This window comes from Oratosquilla oratoria, chromosome 18 (genome assembly GCF_046742065.1).
Source record: "Oratosquilla oratoria isolate Oo_2021 chromosome 18, ASM4674206v1, whole genome shotgun sequence".
Lineage (NCBI taxonomy): Eukaryota > Metazoa > Arthropoda > Malacostraca > Stomatopoda > Squillidae > Oratosquilla > Oratosquilla oratoria.
In genome coordinates, this window is record NC_134794.1 from 55683706 (window position 1) to 55705239 (window position 21534).

General features: G+C 39.1%; 2 protein-coding genes across 2 annotated transcripts in view; both read right to left on the reverse strand.

The window, feature by feature from the left end:
- Positions 1–15231, reverse strand: part of LOC143034875 (mutS protein homolog 5-like) — a 35365-nt gene extending 20134 nt beyond the window's left edge. Inside the window, exons 1-7 of the mRNA XM_076201219.1 lie at positions 15187–15231; positions 14908–15037; positions 12005–12253; positions 9658–9799; positions 7876–8101; positions 7343–7492; positions 3137–3514 (exon numbers count right to left, since the gene is read on the reverse strand). Coding sequence (XP_076057334.1) covers positions 3137–3514; positions 7343–7492; positions 7876–8101; positions 9658–9799; positions 12005–12253; positions 14908–15037; positions 15187–15231 — 1320 coding nt within the window. The remainder of the gene's footprint in view (positions 1–3136; positions 3515–7342; positions 7493–7875; positions 8102–9657; positions 9800–12004; positions 12254–14907; positions 15038–15186) is intronic.
- A 1274-nt stretch (positions 15232–16505) lies between these two features.
- The window catches only part of LOC143034876 (mutS protein homolog 5-like), a 43424-nt gene continuing 38395 nt past the window's right edge, over positions 16506–21534 (reverse strand). The window contains exons 12-14 of the mRNA XM_076201220.1: positions 20872–20934; positions 17602–17673; positions 16506–16580 (exon numbers count right to left, since the gene is read on the reverse strand). Coding sequence (XP_076057335.1) covers positions 16506–16580; positions 17602–17673; positions 20872–20934 — 210 coding nt within the window. The remainder of the gene's footprint in view (positions 16581–17601; positions 17674–20871; positions 20935–21534) is intronic.

Here is a 21534-nt window from a genome sequence, read left to right on the forward strand (position 1 = left end):
CTTGAATAGAAACATATTAAATTGGTGACGCATGACCGTCCTTGTCTGAATCCAAATTGCCTTGGATTTAGTACGTTGTTTTTTTCCAAATATTTTACCCATCTACTTTTGATAATTCTTTCACAAATTTTTGCTATTGTACTTGTTAGAGAGACTGGTCTATAATTGGTAGGTTCTTCTTTATTTCCTCCTTTATATATAGGTACTATATTTGCTTTTTTCCAATCTTCTGGAACTTTTCCTTCTTTTAAGGAACTGCTTATTATGCTATGTATTTTGTCTGCCAGTTCATTCCTGCATTCCTTCAGAATCCAGTTTGCTATTTCATCTGGCCCATGCGATTTTCTGACATCAAAATTACCCAAGTGTGTCAATATTTCATTCTTTGTTACTTCTATTTCTTCCATAGGGGGGACTTTTTCTTTCCACTCAATCTCTTCAGGTTGTATATTTTCCCTTGTAAACACTGATTTAAAATGTTTGTTCATAATTTCTGCCATTTCCATTTCCTCAGTGTATTCAACTCCTCCTTGTCTCAATTTCTCCAAGTCTTGTTTTTTTTTTCAGTTTATTGTTTACAAATCTGTAGAATAGTTTTGGTTGATCTTTACACTTTTCTATAACATCTTTTTCATATTTTCTTTTTTTCTCTCTGCACTTTTGTACATATTCATTTCTATAACCAGTATATATTTTCCATTTTTCAGGTCTTCTGTCTTTTTTCCATCTGGTCCAGGCTTTGTCTCTTTTGTCTTTTAACTCCCTACAACTTTTGTTGTACCAGCATTTTACATATTCTTTTTCTTGTTTTTGTCTTGGGACATACTTTTCCACTCCTTTTTTGTAAATTTTTGTCAAAATATTCCATTTCTCTTCCACTGATGTTTCTTCTTTGTATATTTCTTCCCAGTTTTCTTGTTGGAAGAATTCTCTTATTTTATCAAAGTTTGTTTTTTCATACATCATTCTTCCTTTTCTATATTGTTCATTTCTTTTCATATATTTTTCTTCATTAAGTTCCAGTTCAATCAATATGTGGTCACTTTTACCTATTGGTGTTTTATATTCAATCTTGTCCACTATTCTAGGTTCAGATGTAATTATTAAGTCTAGCCTCGATGGTTCTTCTTCATTTCTATACCTAGTGTTCTCTTGTATCCATTGTGTCATTGAATGGTCAGTAATCATCTCAAGTAGAGCATTTCCCCATGAGTCATCACCACTCTTTGCTGTCATTTCTTCCCAGCAGATTTCTTTGCAATTAAAGTCGCCCATCATAACTATTCTTCCTCCGTCTTCCATTATTTTAGTTAATGCTATCTTTGTGTCCTCTAACATACTTTTATATTCACTCTCCTCCCATGAGGCTGTTTTCGGAGGCACATAATTGATCACAAATTTTCTGCTCTTCTTATCTCTGTCTTCCACTTCTATCATAATCATCTCTACTGTATTCTTTCCATATATGACACCTTTCACATTTATATCCTTCTTAGTCAGGAACATAACTCCACCCCCTTGCTTTTTCTCTCTGTTTCTAATCCAATAATTGTATGCATCATGTCCTACACTGTTGGGTGGTAGTGGGCCTTTTAATTTTGTTTCTACAATTCCCATTATGTCCGGTTCTTTTTCTTTCAAATAATCATTCAGCTCATTCAATCCTGTTATTAATCCATCTATATTTGTGTAAGACACTCTTAGTTTTCTGCCACTTCCATTGTGTTCTCTGTTTCCCTTATGTTTTTCTTTTGTATGTCGAACTTCCTTAGTTTCATGTTCACTACTCTCCAATAGAATCTCTCTTTCTCTGACTCCGTTCTGTTCTCGTTTTTTGTCTTAGCTTCCAGTCTTTTCTGCTTTTCTTCCTCTCTTTCCTCTTTATTCATTTCTCTTTTTATCCATATCTTTTTGTGTTGTTCACTTGTTGCTAGTTTCCCTGTTTTGGATAAGATATTCTCTGCCGTTGTTTGTGACTTGAATTTAATCTTAATTGGTCTGGTCTTGTCTGTGCTATACTTTCCGAGTCTAAATTTCTCTTCGATTTGTTTCATAATTCCTGGTTCATCTTCCTGAACTGATTCTAGTAATTGGCTTACTTTTTCATTTTCCTCTTTGATTCTTGTGGTTCTATCTGTGTTGTGTTTCTCTTCCATTCCTAATATAATTATACATTTCTTCTTGTCTGCTAAATCCCTTACTATATTCTCCTTTTGTCTCATCACTTTAATAACTGAGTCTTCAGTATGTTCTTTCAATTGCTGTTTGACTATGTCAGTGAATGAAATCTTATTTCCTTCTTGGGTTTGCTTCCAATTTTTACTTTCTTTAGCTATTGTTTCTCTGTTTTCTTTACTATTCTTCTTCAATTCCTCATTCTCCCCCTTTACCTCTCTTAACTGTCTTTTTAGTTCTTCTATTTCATCAGTTAAGTTTTTATTCGCCTTTTCCAGTTCTTCCAATCTTTCAACCCTTTTTAAAATGGTGTTCATATGACCTAACCTACTCTCCAAGTCCTCGATCACCTTATCAACCTTCATCTCTAGTCTTGTCAGTCGGGGGGGGTTTGAGTCCCCCCCACTCTCTTTAAATCCCTTGAAAATATTCTCATCACTTTCTGCTATATTGCTCCTATCTATACCTCTAATCTTCACATTCCTATTAGACATGTTATCATCCAACTCGTCTTGGGGTCTTTTGTCTACCCGGCGGCCCGTCAGGGCCATTTCCTCCACCTCCTCATTACCTTCCATTTTCCCCAGTAATCCCTCCCCTTCTCCTCTTTCCTTACTTTCCCACTACCTCACGAGCAATTTCCCCCCCCCCTGCAAATACAAAAAGGCACTTCTCTTTGCGTTGGTATCCACAATCTGCACTTTTCTTCAGAGCGTTCGTCAAGCCGTCCGTTCGTTGAAAGTGTGTGTGTGTGTGTGTGTATATATATATATATATATATATATATTATAAAAGAGAGAGAGAGAGAGAGAGAGAGAGAGAGAGGGAGAAGAGAAGAAGAGTCAGATAGAAAGAAGGAGAAGGAGGAGAGTGAGGAAGAAAGAGAGATAGGAGAGAGAGAGAGAGAGGGAGATACTGACAGGCATGCAAGCAATTGGCAACTCTATATAATACTACTCACCATACACTGTACTTTGTTCCTGGACTCAAGAAGATCATATACCTTCAGGAGATGTGTGGAAATAAACACCAGTGGGCACCCAGCCCTCAGCCGTTGCCCCAACTGGGAGGATGAGGAAACACCAGGTGAGGAGGACACCTTGGAATCTCTTGAGCTCTTCTGATCACATTCCTTGTCCTTTGCAGGACCTGCACCCAGGTCTCCCCTGCTTTGGCTGCTACCTGAGTCCTCTTCCCAATCAGAAGAATCCCCCAGGCTACTCCAATAGTCGATGCAGGCAGCCAGGAGAGCAGCCCCATCATTTTCGTAGGTGCCAATGCCAAACTCGTCCACGAGGACTACTGTGCCACATTGGCTAATTGAGAGTGCTGCACACATCTGAAAACCAACATAGGTCAAACTCATGATCTTCACCAAAAGTGGTGAAATGCTACAATGACTCACTGCTGAGCAGAAGAAAAGCTACATCCTTCAACATGCATCCTCAGGCACACCAATAAATAAATCAAGCCGTTAAATTTGGTTGAAGTGTCTAAAATGTTTAAGAGTTCAAAATATCATACAGAATTCTATCACAATCTTCCAAAAAAGAAATCATACAAGAGAAGGAAAAACTTCAGTATGAACTTCATGCAGCTGTTATTGTCAACTTCCTATGATTAAGTCATGTGTGCACATACTGTAATATATATATATATATATATATATATATATATATTTATATATATATATATATACTATGCACAAAAAAGTGCATAGTGGTATATGGTATACAGAAAAACACACAAGTTAGGTATTAAAGAAACAAAGAGGAGAGAAAAATACCAAAAGAAATTCTGAAAGAAGTACAAGATGAAGGGCAAGAAATAGATAAGGAAATAGAAGAAGTGCATAGAATGGGGCAATACTCAAAAATTAAACTAAGGTTACAAATGATAGCAGAAGTATTTGCAAAAACAGAAAAGTTGGCAAAAAGTAAAAACTACAAAAGTATAGAGATAAGAAAGGAAATGAGTGATGAGGAAAATGAGAGACATGACACAAAGAAATGAAGCTAATAATAATAAAAAAAAAAAGACAGAAAAGAATGGAGATTGAAAAGGAGTTTTTTGGAGAGTGACTCAAGGCTGAGAAAGTGGTATATCACAGGAAAGGAAATGCAGGAAACAGAAAACAAGGCAGAAAAGGGGGAAAAAAAAATAAAAGTAACTTATACCAACACAGATGGTCTGATTTCAGGATTAGATGAATTAAATAATTATCCGGTGGAAGAAAAACCAGATATAATGGGTATTGTGGAGACAAAATTAAAAGGCCCACTACCACCAAATAGTGTTGGTCAAGGTTTATACAATCAATAGATGAAAAATAGTGAGGAAAAACTGGGTGGAGTCATATTTTTGACTAAGAAGGGCTTAAATGTGATGAAGATCACAGGAGAAAATGATGTGGAATTGATCATAAGACTTTAAAATGGTGACATGAAAAGTAAAAAGTTTGTGGTGATCTATGTGCCCCCAAAAACACATTCTTCATAAGAGAGTGACCATTCCATAATGTTGGAAGACACAGGACATACATTAGATAAAATGCTGAAAGTAGGAAATCTAGTAATCATGGGTGATTTTAAGTCTAAAGAAATATATTGGGAGGAGATGACAGTGAAGGGAGGAGAGGACCTTTGGGGAAACTTACTACTTGATATGACCATTGAATACACACCGACTCAATGGGCAAATGGGTAAAAGAAAATACCAGGTATAGAAATAACGAAGATCCATCGAGACTAGATTTAACATTTACACCAGAACCTGAAATTATGAATAAAATTTAACACAAGACACCAATTGGAAAGAGTGATCACATACTACTTGTGCTTGAACCAAAAGAGGAAATATATATGGAGAGAAACTAGGAACACAGAAAAAGAAGATTGATGTATAACAAAACAGACTTTGGGAAACTTAAAAAGTTCTTTCAAAAAGCAAGTTGGGAAAAATTCTATAATGAAGCACAGATGGAAGAGGAATAGACAATTTTGAAGGAAATCTATAATGAAGTAGATAAATATGTACCAAAACAAAACAGGAGAAGGTGTACATTAAGGACTGGTATAACAAAAAGTGTAGTGAGGCAAAAGATAGAAGAGACAAAGTTTGGAAAAGATGGGAAAAAAAAGGAAAGTGGCAAATATATATCAACCTAAGAAATGAACATGTAAAAATACACAGGGAAGAAAAAAGAAACTATGAAAAAGACATAATAGACAAATGTTAATATCAACCTAAACTATTATATAGATATGTGAATGGTAAACTAAAAAATAAACAGGAACAAGTAAAGCTATGTCAAGGGAACATGGAATACATGAATGTGTGTGTATTTTTAATTGCCAATGTCTTAACCCATTTTCTGACAAAAATTATAGTGTGGGGTGTCAACAGGAGCAAGGGAACTCACATTTTGTTTGGGACTTTTTACCTTACTTCAAAAGGTGCAAGAGTCACATTTACTACCATTGGATAGAAGAATGAAAATATTGTTATATACAACCACTCCTCGTTTAACGACCTACTCGGTTAGCGACGACGCGGAGTTACGACGGGCTTTATGACAGACCAATATTCGTTTAACGTAAATCTCCCGAAGTTACAATGTCGTGTACGATAATTAAGTTGGCTGAGGCAAATTTGTATGTTATAATTGAACTTGTACGGTGGATATTAGCTGTGAGGTAAAGTGTTCTGAAGCTTAGGTCTACATTACCATCCTGCAAGCTGCAAAAACTACCTGGGGTACAGTATATACCGGTAGTGGTAAATTTTTAGTTTTGACCATGTGCGCAATATAGCAATAGAAAATTAATTATTATTTTGTAAATTATAATGTATCAAAGTAATATGCAATTTTGTGAGCGGAAATAAAAAAAAAAAGTGCTAAAACAAATTTCGTAAGTAACGAAGTCATGTCGGACGAATGGTACACCATGTTTGTTATGATAGATGCCGATGTCGAAGAAATAAAAGGATGATAAATTCGTCTAACCTAAACTAAACTAACCTGACCTACCTGTGTTTGATAAATCATTACCTGCAAATTAAATGTCATCCGGCTCGTCCTCGTCGTCGTCATGAGAGACGTTGGCAGACGACAAGATGGCATCCCAATCATATGCTACCGACTTCGTTCATTAGCATATTTTCTTGTAGCATGGTATTTTTTACTTTCATTTCCGCCCACAAAATTCCATATTACGTTGATACATTTTAATTTACAGAATTAATAATTAATTTTCTATTGCTATATTGCATCCATGGTCGAAACTAAAAAAATACCCCGGTATTCAATATGGAATGTCAGCATACGCGGATTTGGTCATATACGGTAATTTCAGAAACCTAACCACTGTAAATAAACAGTAAATAAAGCTTTAATGTACTGTATAAAAGAGGGAAAATACACAAAAATAAAGATACATGTATTGCTGGACATTGTACATACAGTACATATACGTATATGTATATACTTTCGCTTAACGACCAATTCGGTTACTGACGGCGCGCTGGTCCCAATTGTCGTCGTTAAACGAGGAGTGGTTGTACAATAAACCAAATCTTACCAAGGGTGTCTCGTGACCCCCTTTCTACATGCAGCACTTCATTTTTACACACATTTCTACAAATCACAAATTCAAATCTCCTGCTGTTCACTACATCACACCTACAATGGTTTTGCTGTGTTGGTAGCTGAGGTGACATATATATATATATATATATATATATATATATATATATATATATATATATATATATATATATATATATATATATATATATATTTTTTTTTTTTTTTTTTTTTTTTTTTTTTTTTTTTTCATAAATAATTGTAACCTTGCACATGCAGTTATTCTTTACCTAAGCTTTTGGGGGGCTCAGGGATGCTCTTAGAGGGCATTCATTTCCCACATATTTTCCTTATTCTTAGGTGTGTCTGTCTGTTACCTAACCCCTATGGATAATGAGGGATGACTGTATAGTTAGAGAGAGAGAGAGAGAGAGAGAGAGAGAGAGAGAGAGAGAGAGAGAGAGAGAGAGAGAGAGAGAGAGAGAGAGAGAGAGAGAGAGGTATTTTACTTTGTCTCTAATAAAAATAAAGGGGGTTGGAGGGAAGAAGTCCCTCCTCTCACCCCAACTGCTGGCCATTTACCCTGTTGAGGTCCCGCATGAATGTGGAGAGGGAGGAGGTAATCGCAGGCATGCTTTGTGTCACAGCTACAAGGGCACTGAAGAGGCCCAGGCGTGCTGAACTTGCAGGGACCCAGCAACCGATTTGAGCCAGGATTACTAACAGACCCACCTACAATGACACAGAAAAAAATAGTAGGTTCTGGTTGCACTATCCAAGATTTCCACATACCTCCAAATTTGTGTGCATTTATGTTCCATCATTGATAAACAGTACTTCATCTATTCTTGGGAACAATATAATGCTGAAAGGAAGTGGTCATGGAAGTACTCAATAAGATATTTAAGAAAGGTAGAAAAAAAAAGGGATAGTAGAAGTTGGCATCTTAGTCTCCAACAATATAATTATGATACATGAATATGGTCTGTAAAGGAGCAATTCATGTCTCAATACCCCACACAGGGTTATTCAGCTGAATGAGGTTATCTGGTATTAGTCATAACAAAACCAATCACCCACACCATAAGGCAGTGTATGCCGAAGGGGCAACTCACCTGTTTCACGAAGACAGTCTTGCCACTGGCATTGGGCCCAGTCAGGAGGGTGATAGGGGTGTAGCCACTGCTGTTGCCACTCCTGACATTGTTGGCAACAAAAGGATTTGTACAAACCACCTCCTGCAGTGGGTGTCGGCAGTCCTCGACATCAAGCACTGGCTCGGGCATGAAGACTGGCCGGACCCAGCCATACTCACGTGATGACAAGGAGAAGGCAATAATACTGTAAAGGAAAAATAAAGCAACAAGCTCATACCAGGAGATGCTCATGTGTGACCACAGCTCCTACCTTTGCCCTACATGCTTGGAATAACAATGCAAATAGAAATCAAATGGCAGCTAATTTTTTAACTTGGGTCTACATTGAGCAATTCCTATTCAAAACCTTCTACTCAGCACATTTAGCACACTTAAGAGAATGGTTGGCTACCTTTTCCCAGGGCATGAAGGACCTCCCACTCATGTCATACATGGCTAAAACATTTCACAGTCCTTAGACAGCACAGTCAACCAATTCAATGCCCTGAGTCTCTCTTGCAAGAGACCTATATCTCCCAGGTAACTGACAACAGGTACTTGATTGGCCTACAAGTCATTCATACTTCCCACATACATACTCGCCCATCCACCTCACCCTTGGTCTTCTCCTCAAGTTCATCTCTATCAATTTCTTTCTATATTCTTTATGCTAGTTTTTCTTCACTCATTCTTTACATATGTCCTGATCATCTCAATATTTTTTCTATTCATGATAAAATCAAGGCCCTTGGTATAATAGGAAAAGTGTATGAATAGATTTGAACATGGATTAATGACAGGAAATAGTGGGTCACCATAAACAGTCTTAAATCCAAATGGGGTAGTTTTACTAGTGGAGTTCCCCAGGACTCAGTTTTGAGTCCCTTATCATTCATTATGTATGCAGCCTAAACAACTTGGACAATGGGATTAATTGTGATGTTAGTAAGCTTGCAGATGACAGTAAAATAGGATTTAAATTGAACAAATTTAGGTTTAAGGAGGAAATAGGTAAAAAATGGTTTACCAAGAGAAGTTAACTGTATGCTATGTTGGGCCAGCCAAACTGACCTCACACAGGCATATGATATGTTGGGCCAGCCAAGCCGACCTCGTGCAGGTGGTAACCAACTTCGGGCAGTTAACCCCCAGGCCCCGGTAAATTTGCAAGCTTACTTCCATGTATCATTCACATCATATACATGGTGCAGCGAGTGGAGGCCCTACGCTTCTCACCATGGCTGGACGTCATCCACAGGTACCCAACCAGACTCCTGGGTTTTCCACCAGGTGAAATTGTATGAAGTCAGCAGGAGGCTTACAAGCTTTGGGGCAGGTATAGGTATTGTTGAACCCCCATAGGCCACTGTGCTGCTCCAGATGCCTATATCAGAGGGTTTGATGATGATATCACAGGGATCCCGAGAATATTTAAGTGTGCGTACGACACTACTGTTCGATGCCAGCATGAAGGACATATTCTGTCACATGTACGATTTTTGGGAGATATGTGCCAGACAAGAAGTGATGCCCAAGACAGAAATATTCAAGCTTTGCAGGAGGCAAGTGGACTTTGTGGGTTTTCATGTAGGCTGGGACACTTTCAAGCCTACAGAAGAAAGGTTGCCGGCCATCAGGAACTTTGACATGCCTACCAAACCATCCCTAAATGATATCTGCTCCTAGTACAGGTTTATCAAGCAGCTGGCACCCTTCCTCACCACTGCCTTCTCCATCACCATCACCATCTCTACCACCCACCAGTCAAGCAGGAGGATCCGGTCAACAAGGGCAGTTAAGTCCTGACAGCAGTAGTTGGCAAGAGCTTCAATCAGGCGCATCATGATCCGTGTCTCATGGTTAGCAATATCAATGTGGATATCACCCACCGTCTGGTCCATCTCTGAGAAAAAATAAATAAATAAATAAATAAATAAAATAAAATAATAATAATAGTAAGTGGGGTGAGGCTTTCAATCAACATGTTGCACCAGATCTCTATAGCAGAAAACCCATGGCTCCCAGGTAACCAGCAACAGCCACCAGATTGACCCATAACCCATAAAGCAGAAACCATGCATTTTCACTGAATATTCCATGCACGAGATGCAAGACATCATGCATTTCAAAAGATTAAAATGGTATTAACGATCCCTTACTTACCAAAACTATTCCATCTATAGAAATCTTCTCTACCTTCAGCACATCCTTGCTGTGGATGTGCTATGTCTTGTGACACTGCTTCTGACCCAGGGAAGTGGACAGGATGCAGGGATGAGCCATCATCCAGGAGGTGCCAAGATGAGAGGGAGGGAGGAGGGTGGAGGGGAGTGGAGTATGTAGGGGATGGAATGGATGGGAGTGGTTTCTATGCCCTTTTTCTTTTTTGGCTACCCCCCATGTAAGGGGGAAAAAGCCTTTGGTATATGCATGTATGTATACACCTTCTTTCAGATTGTGATGACCCAGGAATAATACATGCATTCACAAGATCAATATATATAATGTTACATGAACAGTCACATTATAATAATATCCAACTCAAAACTATAGTAATTCCATTAATTGCTAACATAGTAGAACCATCTCCAATATACATTAGTCTAAACTCAAAGTTAGATTGCACAAACTTCCATGCATTTCACCTAAACATATAAAATATTCTCACCTTACAAACTCAACTCTGAAATGATATAACTGTGACAAACCCAACCAACATACAGAAAGATCTCACACAAAATTAAAGAAAAACACATCAAGATAAAATAACAAAACTTCCCACTCAAAGATAGCCAATCATTATTCCATACCATAAACAATAATCAAAACCCATACATGAAATGTAGTATTTACATACAAAAACCACCAACTCAAACATTGTTTTAAACTCAGTCAACTCATTGAAGCCAACACAAAACTCACAAAATTCCATTATCAAATTACAAGAGTAATGATAGGTAATGATAGGAACAGCAGATTACCTTACAAAAAAATATATAGCCAATAATTATTCATGAAACCTCAACATCCACGAAACAAATATAAGCAACATTAATTTATCTCATGAGTTTAAAAGCAAACTAGACACTGCGAGATACAATGGTGGGACACCACGAGGATAGCTCCCCTTCCCGCAAAATACAACTAGGTAAATACATAGTGACACAAAATTAATGAATAGATAAATAAATACATAAACGAACTTGTGACCCACCAATTAATCAATACAGAAATATGATAACAAAAAGACCAATAAATTTTATGCAATATTAGGAGAGATGTTAGATATTTCTCATTATACAACATAGTAAAACTGATATCACACACATACACTGACATCTTGTGGTACCTTTTCTTCTTTGAGTAATCAATTATCTTATATATTTTGTCTGTTAGTTCAAGAATGTATAGATGAACTAACACACAAAATATAAGATAATTGATTACTCACTCAAAGAAGGAAAGGTACCACAAGATTGGAAAAATGCAAATATTGTACCAACATATAAAGGGGGGGGAAAGGAAAACCCAACTAACTATAGACCAGTCTCCCTTACAAGCACAATAGAAAAATATGTGAAAAAGTTATCAATAGTAGATGGATTAAACATATGAAAGAAAATAATATACTGAATAAAAAACAATTTGACTTCAGACACGGAAGATCATGTGCCACTAACTTGATTTGCTTTTACTTGAAGCTAATAGAAATAATACAAGGGATGGATGGGCTGATTGTGCTTTCCTAGATTTACAAATGACATTTGATAAAGTACCACACAAAAAACTACTAAGAAAAATCAAAATAATAGGTGGTGTATAAGGAAAGTTATTGAAATGGATGGAAGATTTTTGTCTTGACTCCCACACAGTCATAGAGGGTGGAGGGGAGTGGGGTGTGATAGGGATGGAGTGGGTGGGAGTGGTTTTTATGGCTTTGTTTTTTGGCTACCTCCTTTGTAAGGGGGAAAAAAGCCTTTGGTACATGAATGTATGTTGTTGCTTTTCTAATGATTTTCATAAACCCAATTACTATAGAGGCAATCAAGAATTACAGGCCAAAACTCATCTATAACTAATATTCCAACTAAAAACTGGCATTACTTACCTTCACAACCTTGACTCTTAAATATAATCATATCTGCTGTTCGGAACATGAACTTAAGGTGGGGCAGACAGTAACCACTGGATGCCAGCTCATCCCAGAAAGGCTGTGAGGAAGGTGGGAAGGCTACAAGGTAACCCACATGTGGAAGGTACAGCATACAGCATGACTCTACTTCTTGTGGTAAATTAGGCAGTTCTCGTTTTGCTGCTTCATGCATCAGGTCACTTAGACCACTTAAGCGACGCTTGTCTTCAGAAAGAGAGAAATGACAGTGTGCTTTACTGTGGGCAAATGTTCTTTCCCTCCTCTGCAGTTAAAATATTTAAGGATTTTGTATAACTAGAGACTTTATGGCAAATGTGTGTAAACTATTTCACATCTTTTTAAGTCCAAAAACTATTGAATTAAACTAATATAAGCAAAGAAGAGAATAAACTTTTATCTATGTAAGTACTTCATACATTACATCTTACTTTCCCCTTTATAAAGAAAGCAGCCAACCAAGGCGAGTAGTCACTCTTGGCACATCCCACACCCATCCAACACCAATTTTTTTCCCCTTTAATCTTAGCTCATTTTTCACTCTTCTCATGATTTTTGTATCATCTGCAAACATGTTGGCACAACAGTATCTTCCATCATGACACTGACATGGGCAAGAAATATACATACATATACCAAGGCTTTTTCCCCCTTACAAGGGAGGTAGCCAAAAAGGAAAAGGCATAAAAACACTCCCACCCATTCCATCCCTGAATACACTCCACACCCCTCCACCCTCCCTCTTATCTTAGCACCTCCCGGATGACGGGTCATCCCTGCACCTTGTCCACTGCCCAGGGTCAGAAGCAGTGTCGCCAGACACAGCACATCCACAGCAAGGCCGCTTCATTAAATTGGCGACCCCCCCTCTCCGTCCCCCCATGCATAAAAGGAGAAGATGGGGAGAAATCCCTTCGGGCTGCGTCAAATTTTGCTCACACATACTACCTCACCCCCCATCCCCCCGCCCATTCCACCTCATGCAGTCACAACATCATCCATATACAACCATTCTCCATTCACCCCTGTCTTCTGTCCTCTCCCGTCCTTCCTCAACAGACATTCCCCTCTTCCCCAAAGCCCCCTTCACCCCATCCATCCACCTCATCCTAGGACATCCCCTCATGTTCACTCCCCCCACATCTGCCTTCCACACCTCTTTTACTAGTCTTTCTTCACTCATTCTTTCCATGTGTCCAAACCATCCTAATACTCTTTCATCAATCCTATCTCCCAACTCCCTTTCCACCCCCGTTCTCCTCCTCACCTCCTCATTTCTCACACTATCTAGCCTAGTAACCCCCATCATACTTCTCAGACACCTCATCTCAAACACATTCAAGCTCCTTCTCTCTTCCTCTCTTATGTTCCATGTTTCCGCCCCATACAGTGCTGTTGGCACAATCACTCCTTCATACAGTCTCCTCTTAGCATCCATTCCCAAATGTCTATTCCTCATTACACTCTTCAATCCACCAAGGCATTTACTCGCTTCTCTCAATCTACATTCTACCTCCACCTTCACTCCACCTTTTCCTGCCACATTTGCACCCAAGTATCTAAAACTATCCACTTCCTCCAGTCGCTCTCCCTTAATGCTCACTTTCAGTCTACTGCCACTTTCACCCCTTGTACATCTCATCACCTTACTTTTACCTACATTTATCTTCAGCTTTCTTCTATCACACACTCTCCCAAACTCTGTCACCAACTTCCTCAATCCCTCCTCCGATCCTACCACAAGCGCAGTCTCGTCCACAAACAACAGCTGGCTCACCTCCCACTTTTCTCCATTTTCTTTAACCATCTCCAATCCCTGACCCACTACCCTTGCATTTACCTCTCGCACTACCCCATCCATGTATAAGTTGAACAGCCAGGGCGACATAATGCATCCTTGACGAAGTCCCACCTTTACCTCGAACCACTCACTCTCTCCATTTCTAATCCTGACACAAGCTCTACTACTCTCATAAAAACTCTTGACAGCTCCTAGAAGCATAACCTCCCACAGTGCCTATCTGTCTACCCTATCGTAAGCCTTTTCCAGATCCATAAAAGCCCAAAAAACATCCTTCCCCTTTCCTATAGCTTTCTCACATATTTGTCTTACCACAAAGATCTGATCTACACAACCTCTACCCATCCTAAAACCACATTGTTCCTCACCAATTACTCCCTCTGTTCCTCTCCTAATCCTCTCAATCAAGATCCTCCCATAAGCCTTCCCAACTACACTTAACAAGCTAATCCCTCTGAAACTACTACATTCACACTTGTCCCCTTTTCCCTTGTAAAGTGGAACTATACAGGCACTCCTCCGGTCCTCCGGCACTCTACCCTCTCTCCAGCAAACATTAAATAACCTCACCATCCAGTCCACCATCACTGATGCAAACACTGAACCTTGTGGAACTCTGCTCATTACTGCTCTCCATCTTGACATTTTATTCTTTACTACTGTCCTCATGTAACTTTCCTTAAAAAATTCTTTTATCCATTCTAGTAGTTTGCTTCTCAGTCCTCTAACATGCTCCAGTTTCCACATAGGTTGACTGTAAGGTACTTTATCAAAGCCTTCCCTAAGCTGAAGTACACACAGTCCACCACCTGTCACTCTCTTGCAGCACATCAATCACTCTCGAGTTAAGAGCTTAAAAGGTTTGACATACACAACCTTCCAGATCTGTATAAAAACCAAGACCTACTGCTACCAATGAAGGGAGTCTCGTTGTTTTTTATCTCCTAGTCAACCAGCAGTCTTGAATGCACATGTTTAAGATGTCACTTTTATGGTTCAAAGATACAAATACAATTACCATCTTAATATTTACCAAAATTCACACTGGTCAATGACTTACTTTCATCCAAGGTCTGGTCAATGCCTGGCTTAACAACAAAACGATCAGCCCTTTCTGATTCCTGCTCATCAAAAATTTTCTGTATCAGGAAGATGGCATGATAAAGACCCTCTGTCAAAGATTCACCAACCTATGAGAAAACATATTATGATAAATCATAAATCAACCCTTTCTTTTATGACAAAAAAATATAATAACATTCAGTAAAACATTTTCCAATATATTCTAATGATGAGTATTTCATCACCAACAGTGTTATATCCTACAAATTAAACTTACAATATAACAGTAATATTCAACCTTGTTATTTTGCTCACCACTCATTTTGGCACACTTTTAACAAGATTATAACAAGCCACTGCGCACTTGGAGATTAATCTATGGACAGTGAAACTTCTGTGCATTGATATTCATAAAGGTCACTTACCACTTCTTGACTAACTTCTTTTATCCCCCGTGGTAGAGGGATGAAAGAATTCTGCCACTGTGATTCCCATGCGAGTTATAAAAGGCGACAAAGTGGGACAGAGTAATGGGACTAAGGATCCTGCTGTCTGTATGTTCATCCTACAAAGAGTTAAGGCACAAAAGGGTCTAGGAAAACTCCAACCAGAACCTTAAAATCCGAGTCATTAAATATGTGTGGTTGTAGGACAGATGGGAATAAAAAGAAAGAGATTAGCAATATGTTTGTGAGAAAGATGAAGGATGTATTAGAATTATGTGAAACTAAGTTGAAAGGGAGGGGTGGTTTTGAGTTTGGGAGTGTGGTGGAGAGAGTGTTGGGAGTGATGAGGGGGTAAGGGAGGAAGGAGTATCTCTGCTGGTAGGTGATGAGATAGGAAAGTCCATGGTGGAGTGGAGGAAAGTGTTTTTAAAATTAATGTGGGTGAAGGTGGAACTGGGAAGGGAGATGTGGGTTTTTGTGAGTGCATATTGACCTGATAAGGAGAAAAGTCAAGAGGAAAGGGAGGTTCAATAGATTTGAATGAGTGTTTAGAGTTTCAGGAAGAATGTAAATGTAATGGTATTGGGGGAGCTACATTATGCTTTTGCCCATACCATATGGCCTCATGGCTGGCTTCAGACCCTTCCCTGATGAAGCAATGGTAAGTCTGGCATTTCTATTGGACATCATCTTTGCAGGCCGAGGTCCACCATGGAATGTCCCTGTCTGTTTTTCTTGTTGTCTTTTAATGGGTATGGTGTGATGAGCCGTTGTGAGTATGAAGTTGGTGAACTCTTCATGTAATTCCTCTGTACTTTTACTCAGGTCTAGAGTAATTTGCATCAGAGTGAATGGTTATGTATTTCTTCCAATCCACTCTATCCAGATTTAAGTGTTCTTGTGCAGGAGGTGGGTAGATAGTGGGTGCCAAGTGGATGGTTACACCCATAGGGAGGTGAAATGAGGATAGGGGGTCATCCAGAGGGAACCAGTCTATTGCTCCAGCCAGGGGATCCTTGTGTGACTACCGTCAATTAAGAGTACTGGGTCTGCTAGGTCCAGCTACTCAGCTAGGCCTATTGACAAGTGAGGAAAATTGTCATCCCAAAGGGCATCACATCAATTGAAATCTATGAGTATAACCCAGGATTCAGACAGCTAATCTAACCAGCTGAAGTTTTGCGTCATCGTAGGATTGTAGTAGCTTGGGATGTTTGTGGTCTTGCTGTGTTCAATGTTGATAAAGTAACAATTCCACACCATACCTTGTAGTTAGGGGATGGAAGGGCTCCCCATTGTACGTATCAGAAACAAATAATGTGAAAATCTACAAAAACACATGAATCTCTTCTCCCTAAAAAAGAGTAGATTCAGGGGGTAACTTGATACAGCCTTTTAATATTCTAAAGGTAATTGACAACATCAAATGTGATAAAAAAATTTACAATGAATGTGAATGGTCTCAAACTGTCAGGAAGTATATTCATTTTGGAAGTAGGCAGAAACAACTTCACCAATCTACAGTGAATGAGTGGGATAAACTTCCTCCAGAGGCTGTGTAATGTAGTACACTTCAAAGTTTTAAGGTTTATCTAGATAAACACACAAGAAATATGCTGCAATGCCTGCAATTTTTTATTTAGTTGTAATCATATTGACTTTGTTTATTCATTTATTTATTATTATAAGTTACCATTATTTTTGTCTGTTTATTCATCATTATTTATTTTATTCTTTTATCTACTTGTTCATCTATTTGTCTTTTATTTTTTTCCGCATCCAACATAGTTATGGATCAAAAGGCCACCTGTCGGCATGCTCTTCCTTTGTAATCTTCTTTTTCTTCCTTTTGTGGAAACCACCCTAAGCTTCATCATGTCTATACTGTTTAACATTGTCGATAAGGGACAATCTTTCACCTGACAAACCTATATAAGTAAGATTGTTGGGGAGACATGGACTGCTGAAGAACATGAAGGTGGCCTTTCACTGAACGAGATATTCTACATCTATCTACCTATATACCAAAAGGTTTCTTCCCCCTTATAAGGGAGGTGGCCAGCCAATGCATGCACTCACCCTCTACTCACCCCACACCCATTTTTCCCCTTTCATCTTAGCACGGTGGTAACCATTATAATGCCATTCTGCCTAGAACCATATATCTTTATTTGCTTGAGAAGTAGCCATAGGAACAAAGGGGTTATTCATACTTTCTACCAAACATTAATGAAATAAGTCCTCACCATCTGTAGAAGCCCAACATCCTGATACTGTTTCTGGCATAGTTCTCCAATAGAAATTCCATTGTATAAAGCCTGGATTGTAGGAAAAAATTAAGTAAATCAATATATACAAAGCCTAGAGTGGAAATTAAATTCAAATAAATTTTTCTACTGCTTTCTGTTGTCTTCAATAGAAAGTGCTTTACATTAGAGTGTTGGTATCAAGCAGGAAACACCTAAAAAACAATGTACATTAGTGTTCTAATTTTAGAAAAGAAAATGATTGGTGAAATGAGACTACTAACCAGTGCATAATTCCAAGTGATTACTTTTATTGATATACTTTCAATTTTAGCCATCAAATACAAATTTCTGATTAATATATTCTTTGCAATGTTATCAAAGTTCGACTTTTTCACACTTTTGCTTTCTATTTATTATCTTTATTGTTTTTTTTTCTAATATTGATTAATCAATTTTATTTGTGTATTCATGTATTTACAATTACCTTAAATCTTCTGAATACCAGTGATTTTTTTTTTGTTTTTTGTTTTTTTTCTTGGTTTGCGGGGCTGGCAACCACTCGGTTCTTAACCTTGCAGGTAGTCCGGAACAGTTCATAGACACGCTTTGTTGTCTATGCCATCCCACTGTTATTAGCGGTGGCACCCTGATCTCAAGGGAGGGGGGGATACCCTTCAACCACAGGTGGTGCCAGAGGGGAGGATGTGCCCCCAAGAAGTTGAGAGTTGCCGCAGAAGGAGAGACAGTGAGGTACAGCATCACAACTGCCACAGTGAATACCAGGTTGAGTCCTAGACAAACGATGGCCATGGTTCTACACTCTAGCAGGTAGTGGTGGAGGGGCTGTTGCGCCTTGGCCCCATAGAGTTTGCAGCATTCATGATTGTCTCTTCCCACACGTAGCACTTACCACCAACAACAATATCCTAGGCAGATCCTGTGGACAGTAGATTCCGCCCTTCTACCTAGAAGCAGGTGGACTACCTCGTACCAAGTGACAAGGTAGTACCACATCACTGATTCTGAAGTATGAAGTTTGCTGCTGTGGTAGGCCCCGACTATTAATCTGGCCTTCCTGATGGTAACAACCTTGATCCGCGTGATCATGGGTGTCAGGGGCAGCATGAATATGCTGAACCTCGTCGCTGCCTTGGTAGCATCATCTGCAATAGTGTTCCCTGGAATCCTGATGTGACTGAGGATCCAGTGATATGTTGCAGCCCTCTTATGCTGGCCCAACAGATGAAGCAAGTTCTGGAGTGATGTCGTTAAATAGAAGTTAGCCATTGTCTCCGCAGGCCAAATGATGTCAACAGTACCCCTTAAGTCTGTGTGTATCATGACTACCCCCTGCCCAGCAGAGAAGGCATGGGCCAGGGCCTTGGAGGTGGCACCAAGCTCCATCTGAAGAGTAGATCTTCTGTCATTCACTTTCCATAGCACAGTCACCCCATTGGCGGTTGTAAAAGCCATGCCACATCTTCCCGTGAGGGGGTTCACAGAGCATGCTGTGTAGTACAAACTTGTGCTTGGGTAGGGGTGGGGGGATGGATCTTATGGCCTTAATGACCATGGGTCACAACAGTGCCAGGTCATAGTCAGCCTTCCTTTCATTGAGGTGAAAAAGTTAAAAGCTGACACAGAGAGATCGCCATTATTTGGCATTGAATCAATATACATGAAGTGCAGATAATGAAAAGAACACATAGTTTGAAATAACAATTACAAATGCTGAGGATAACACAAAAAAGCATGTAAACTTATTTCCATTGTGGTCCTCAACAGACTGATTTTCTACACTAAGTTACACAGACAATATATGTAGGGGTTAGGGGACCAGAGACAGTCATGAGTAATACCAATCAGTACACATATGACGCATAAACATTATTATAGATTTGCTAATACTACAAAAATGTTCGTAACACGTAGGATCTGGAAAAAACATTCAAGCTAGCAAGGGCTTCTGCCATTTATGACCTGGATTACAGACTACTTCAGGGACAGAGTAGTGAGAGAGTGCATTCAGGGACACCTATCCTCATACCACAGTATGAAAAATGGGACCCCATAGGGGGATGTTCTCAGTCCTACCTACTTCAATATGCTCACAGAGAACCTGGCTCTTCTTGATTTCGGGAAGGATGCTCGATTCTTCTGTTATGCTGATGATTTCGCATTGGGGACCATTAGGGGCGGCTGCCTCCTTCTCAAGGCAGAGGGCCTTCAATTGCCTCTCCTAGGAATGTGAGAGGCTGGGACTGAAGATCTCGACGGCCAAGACCAGAGCATTGAGTTTGAGGACAGGAAGCAATGCCTCCCCCCAACCCCCATCTCATACTTCAGGGCAACACCCTCCTCTGGGTGCCCACCTATCAATACCTGGGCATCTGGATCAATGCCTGGTCCTCCTCTATGTAGGATTGGGCATTCTCTGCTGCTACTTTGTATTTATTGTGCTGGGTTATAATTATCAAGTAATCTCCATATGAGAGAACATTGGAGTTTATTTTTGGTTTTGGAATTTGGAGCTCATTCATGAAATGGTTGAAAAGTAATGTTAAAATACTGAACCCTGTGGTCCACTGTATAGCCTTTTTATACATGAGATTTGGTTGTTTTGTGTTAATTTGCATTTTCTTCCTACTATAATAGCCTTAACTGACATTTTCAACTATTTCTGGTTACGCAACACCCCAAACTTTTGGAAAAGTGATCACATAATCCAAACCACCAGAAAACCCTGGGACAGACTACTATCCACAATACCTAAACTAATGAAATGGCTGATAACAGCAAGGGTCAAATAAGAAACACCTACTTCCTCCAACCAAAATGGTTTCAAGGGGGGCCACTCTATCAGCATATTACCGTACTCACAAAGATTACACAACAAATGCTGGACAAGTTTACTAAAAAGGCCCCACCAGAAAAAAAGTTATGGTTGCTATAGACATAGATACTGCTTTCAACAAGGTCCCCAGAAACATACTATCCAAAAATATCATAGGGACATATTCATAATAACAAGAAATGGTTAACCAACTTTATAGTTGAGTGTAGTTCTTATGAACTGTTTATTGAGTGTAATTAGAATTTCCTGTAGAGCTGATGAGATTGTTATTTTGTATTTGGTCCCAACTTGTATAGTTACCTATATACAATAAATAGGTCAACTCCTTTATATGGAGGAAAAGATCTTTTGGTATGCATGGAGACATTCTTTCTTTGTGTAGCTCTTCCCAAAAATAATATGCCTACCCTTACCGTGTGGAGTGTTTTCCAGTCCCTGACTGACATCTGGACACGCTGTAGCTGGCCTATCACATGCTGTCAAGAGAACATCTAGTCTTAGTATTATGAGTAACCATCAATTGATTACAATGGAAAAATAGGGTAACAGAAGACCTTTTAATCTATATTGAGGACAGATGGGAGGTAACTGGTATGTACTTAATATTTTGGGTATTATGAGTATCTATATCAATCTCAATACCTTCAACTCTATTCCATGAAACCATCCCCATACCTGGGAATTAAAATTGCTCATAAGTGCTTGTTTAAATTCCTGCCACTGGAAGTGTGTCAGACACATATACAAACCCCAGTCCTGTCACCTTTAAGAGCAGTGCTGACCACCATGGCTGGTGTTACTTTTGTGGCTGTTCCCTATATCACCCAGGCATTATCTCTACTATGTCTGGTTCTCACAATTTTTCTGCCTGCTGTATTTTTACAGTATGCATTTGTACTGCATATTCAGGCACTATATATGATTTTTTTAATGTTTTATAATTTATTTTATATTTTCTACATCTGGGGTATTGGCTGCATGTTATTGTGGTAAAGTAGCATGCAACTGATACTTTAGGGTCTATATGGGGCACCCCTACGGACCAGAGCCACACATCATATTGTCTGTGATAGAGG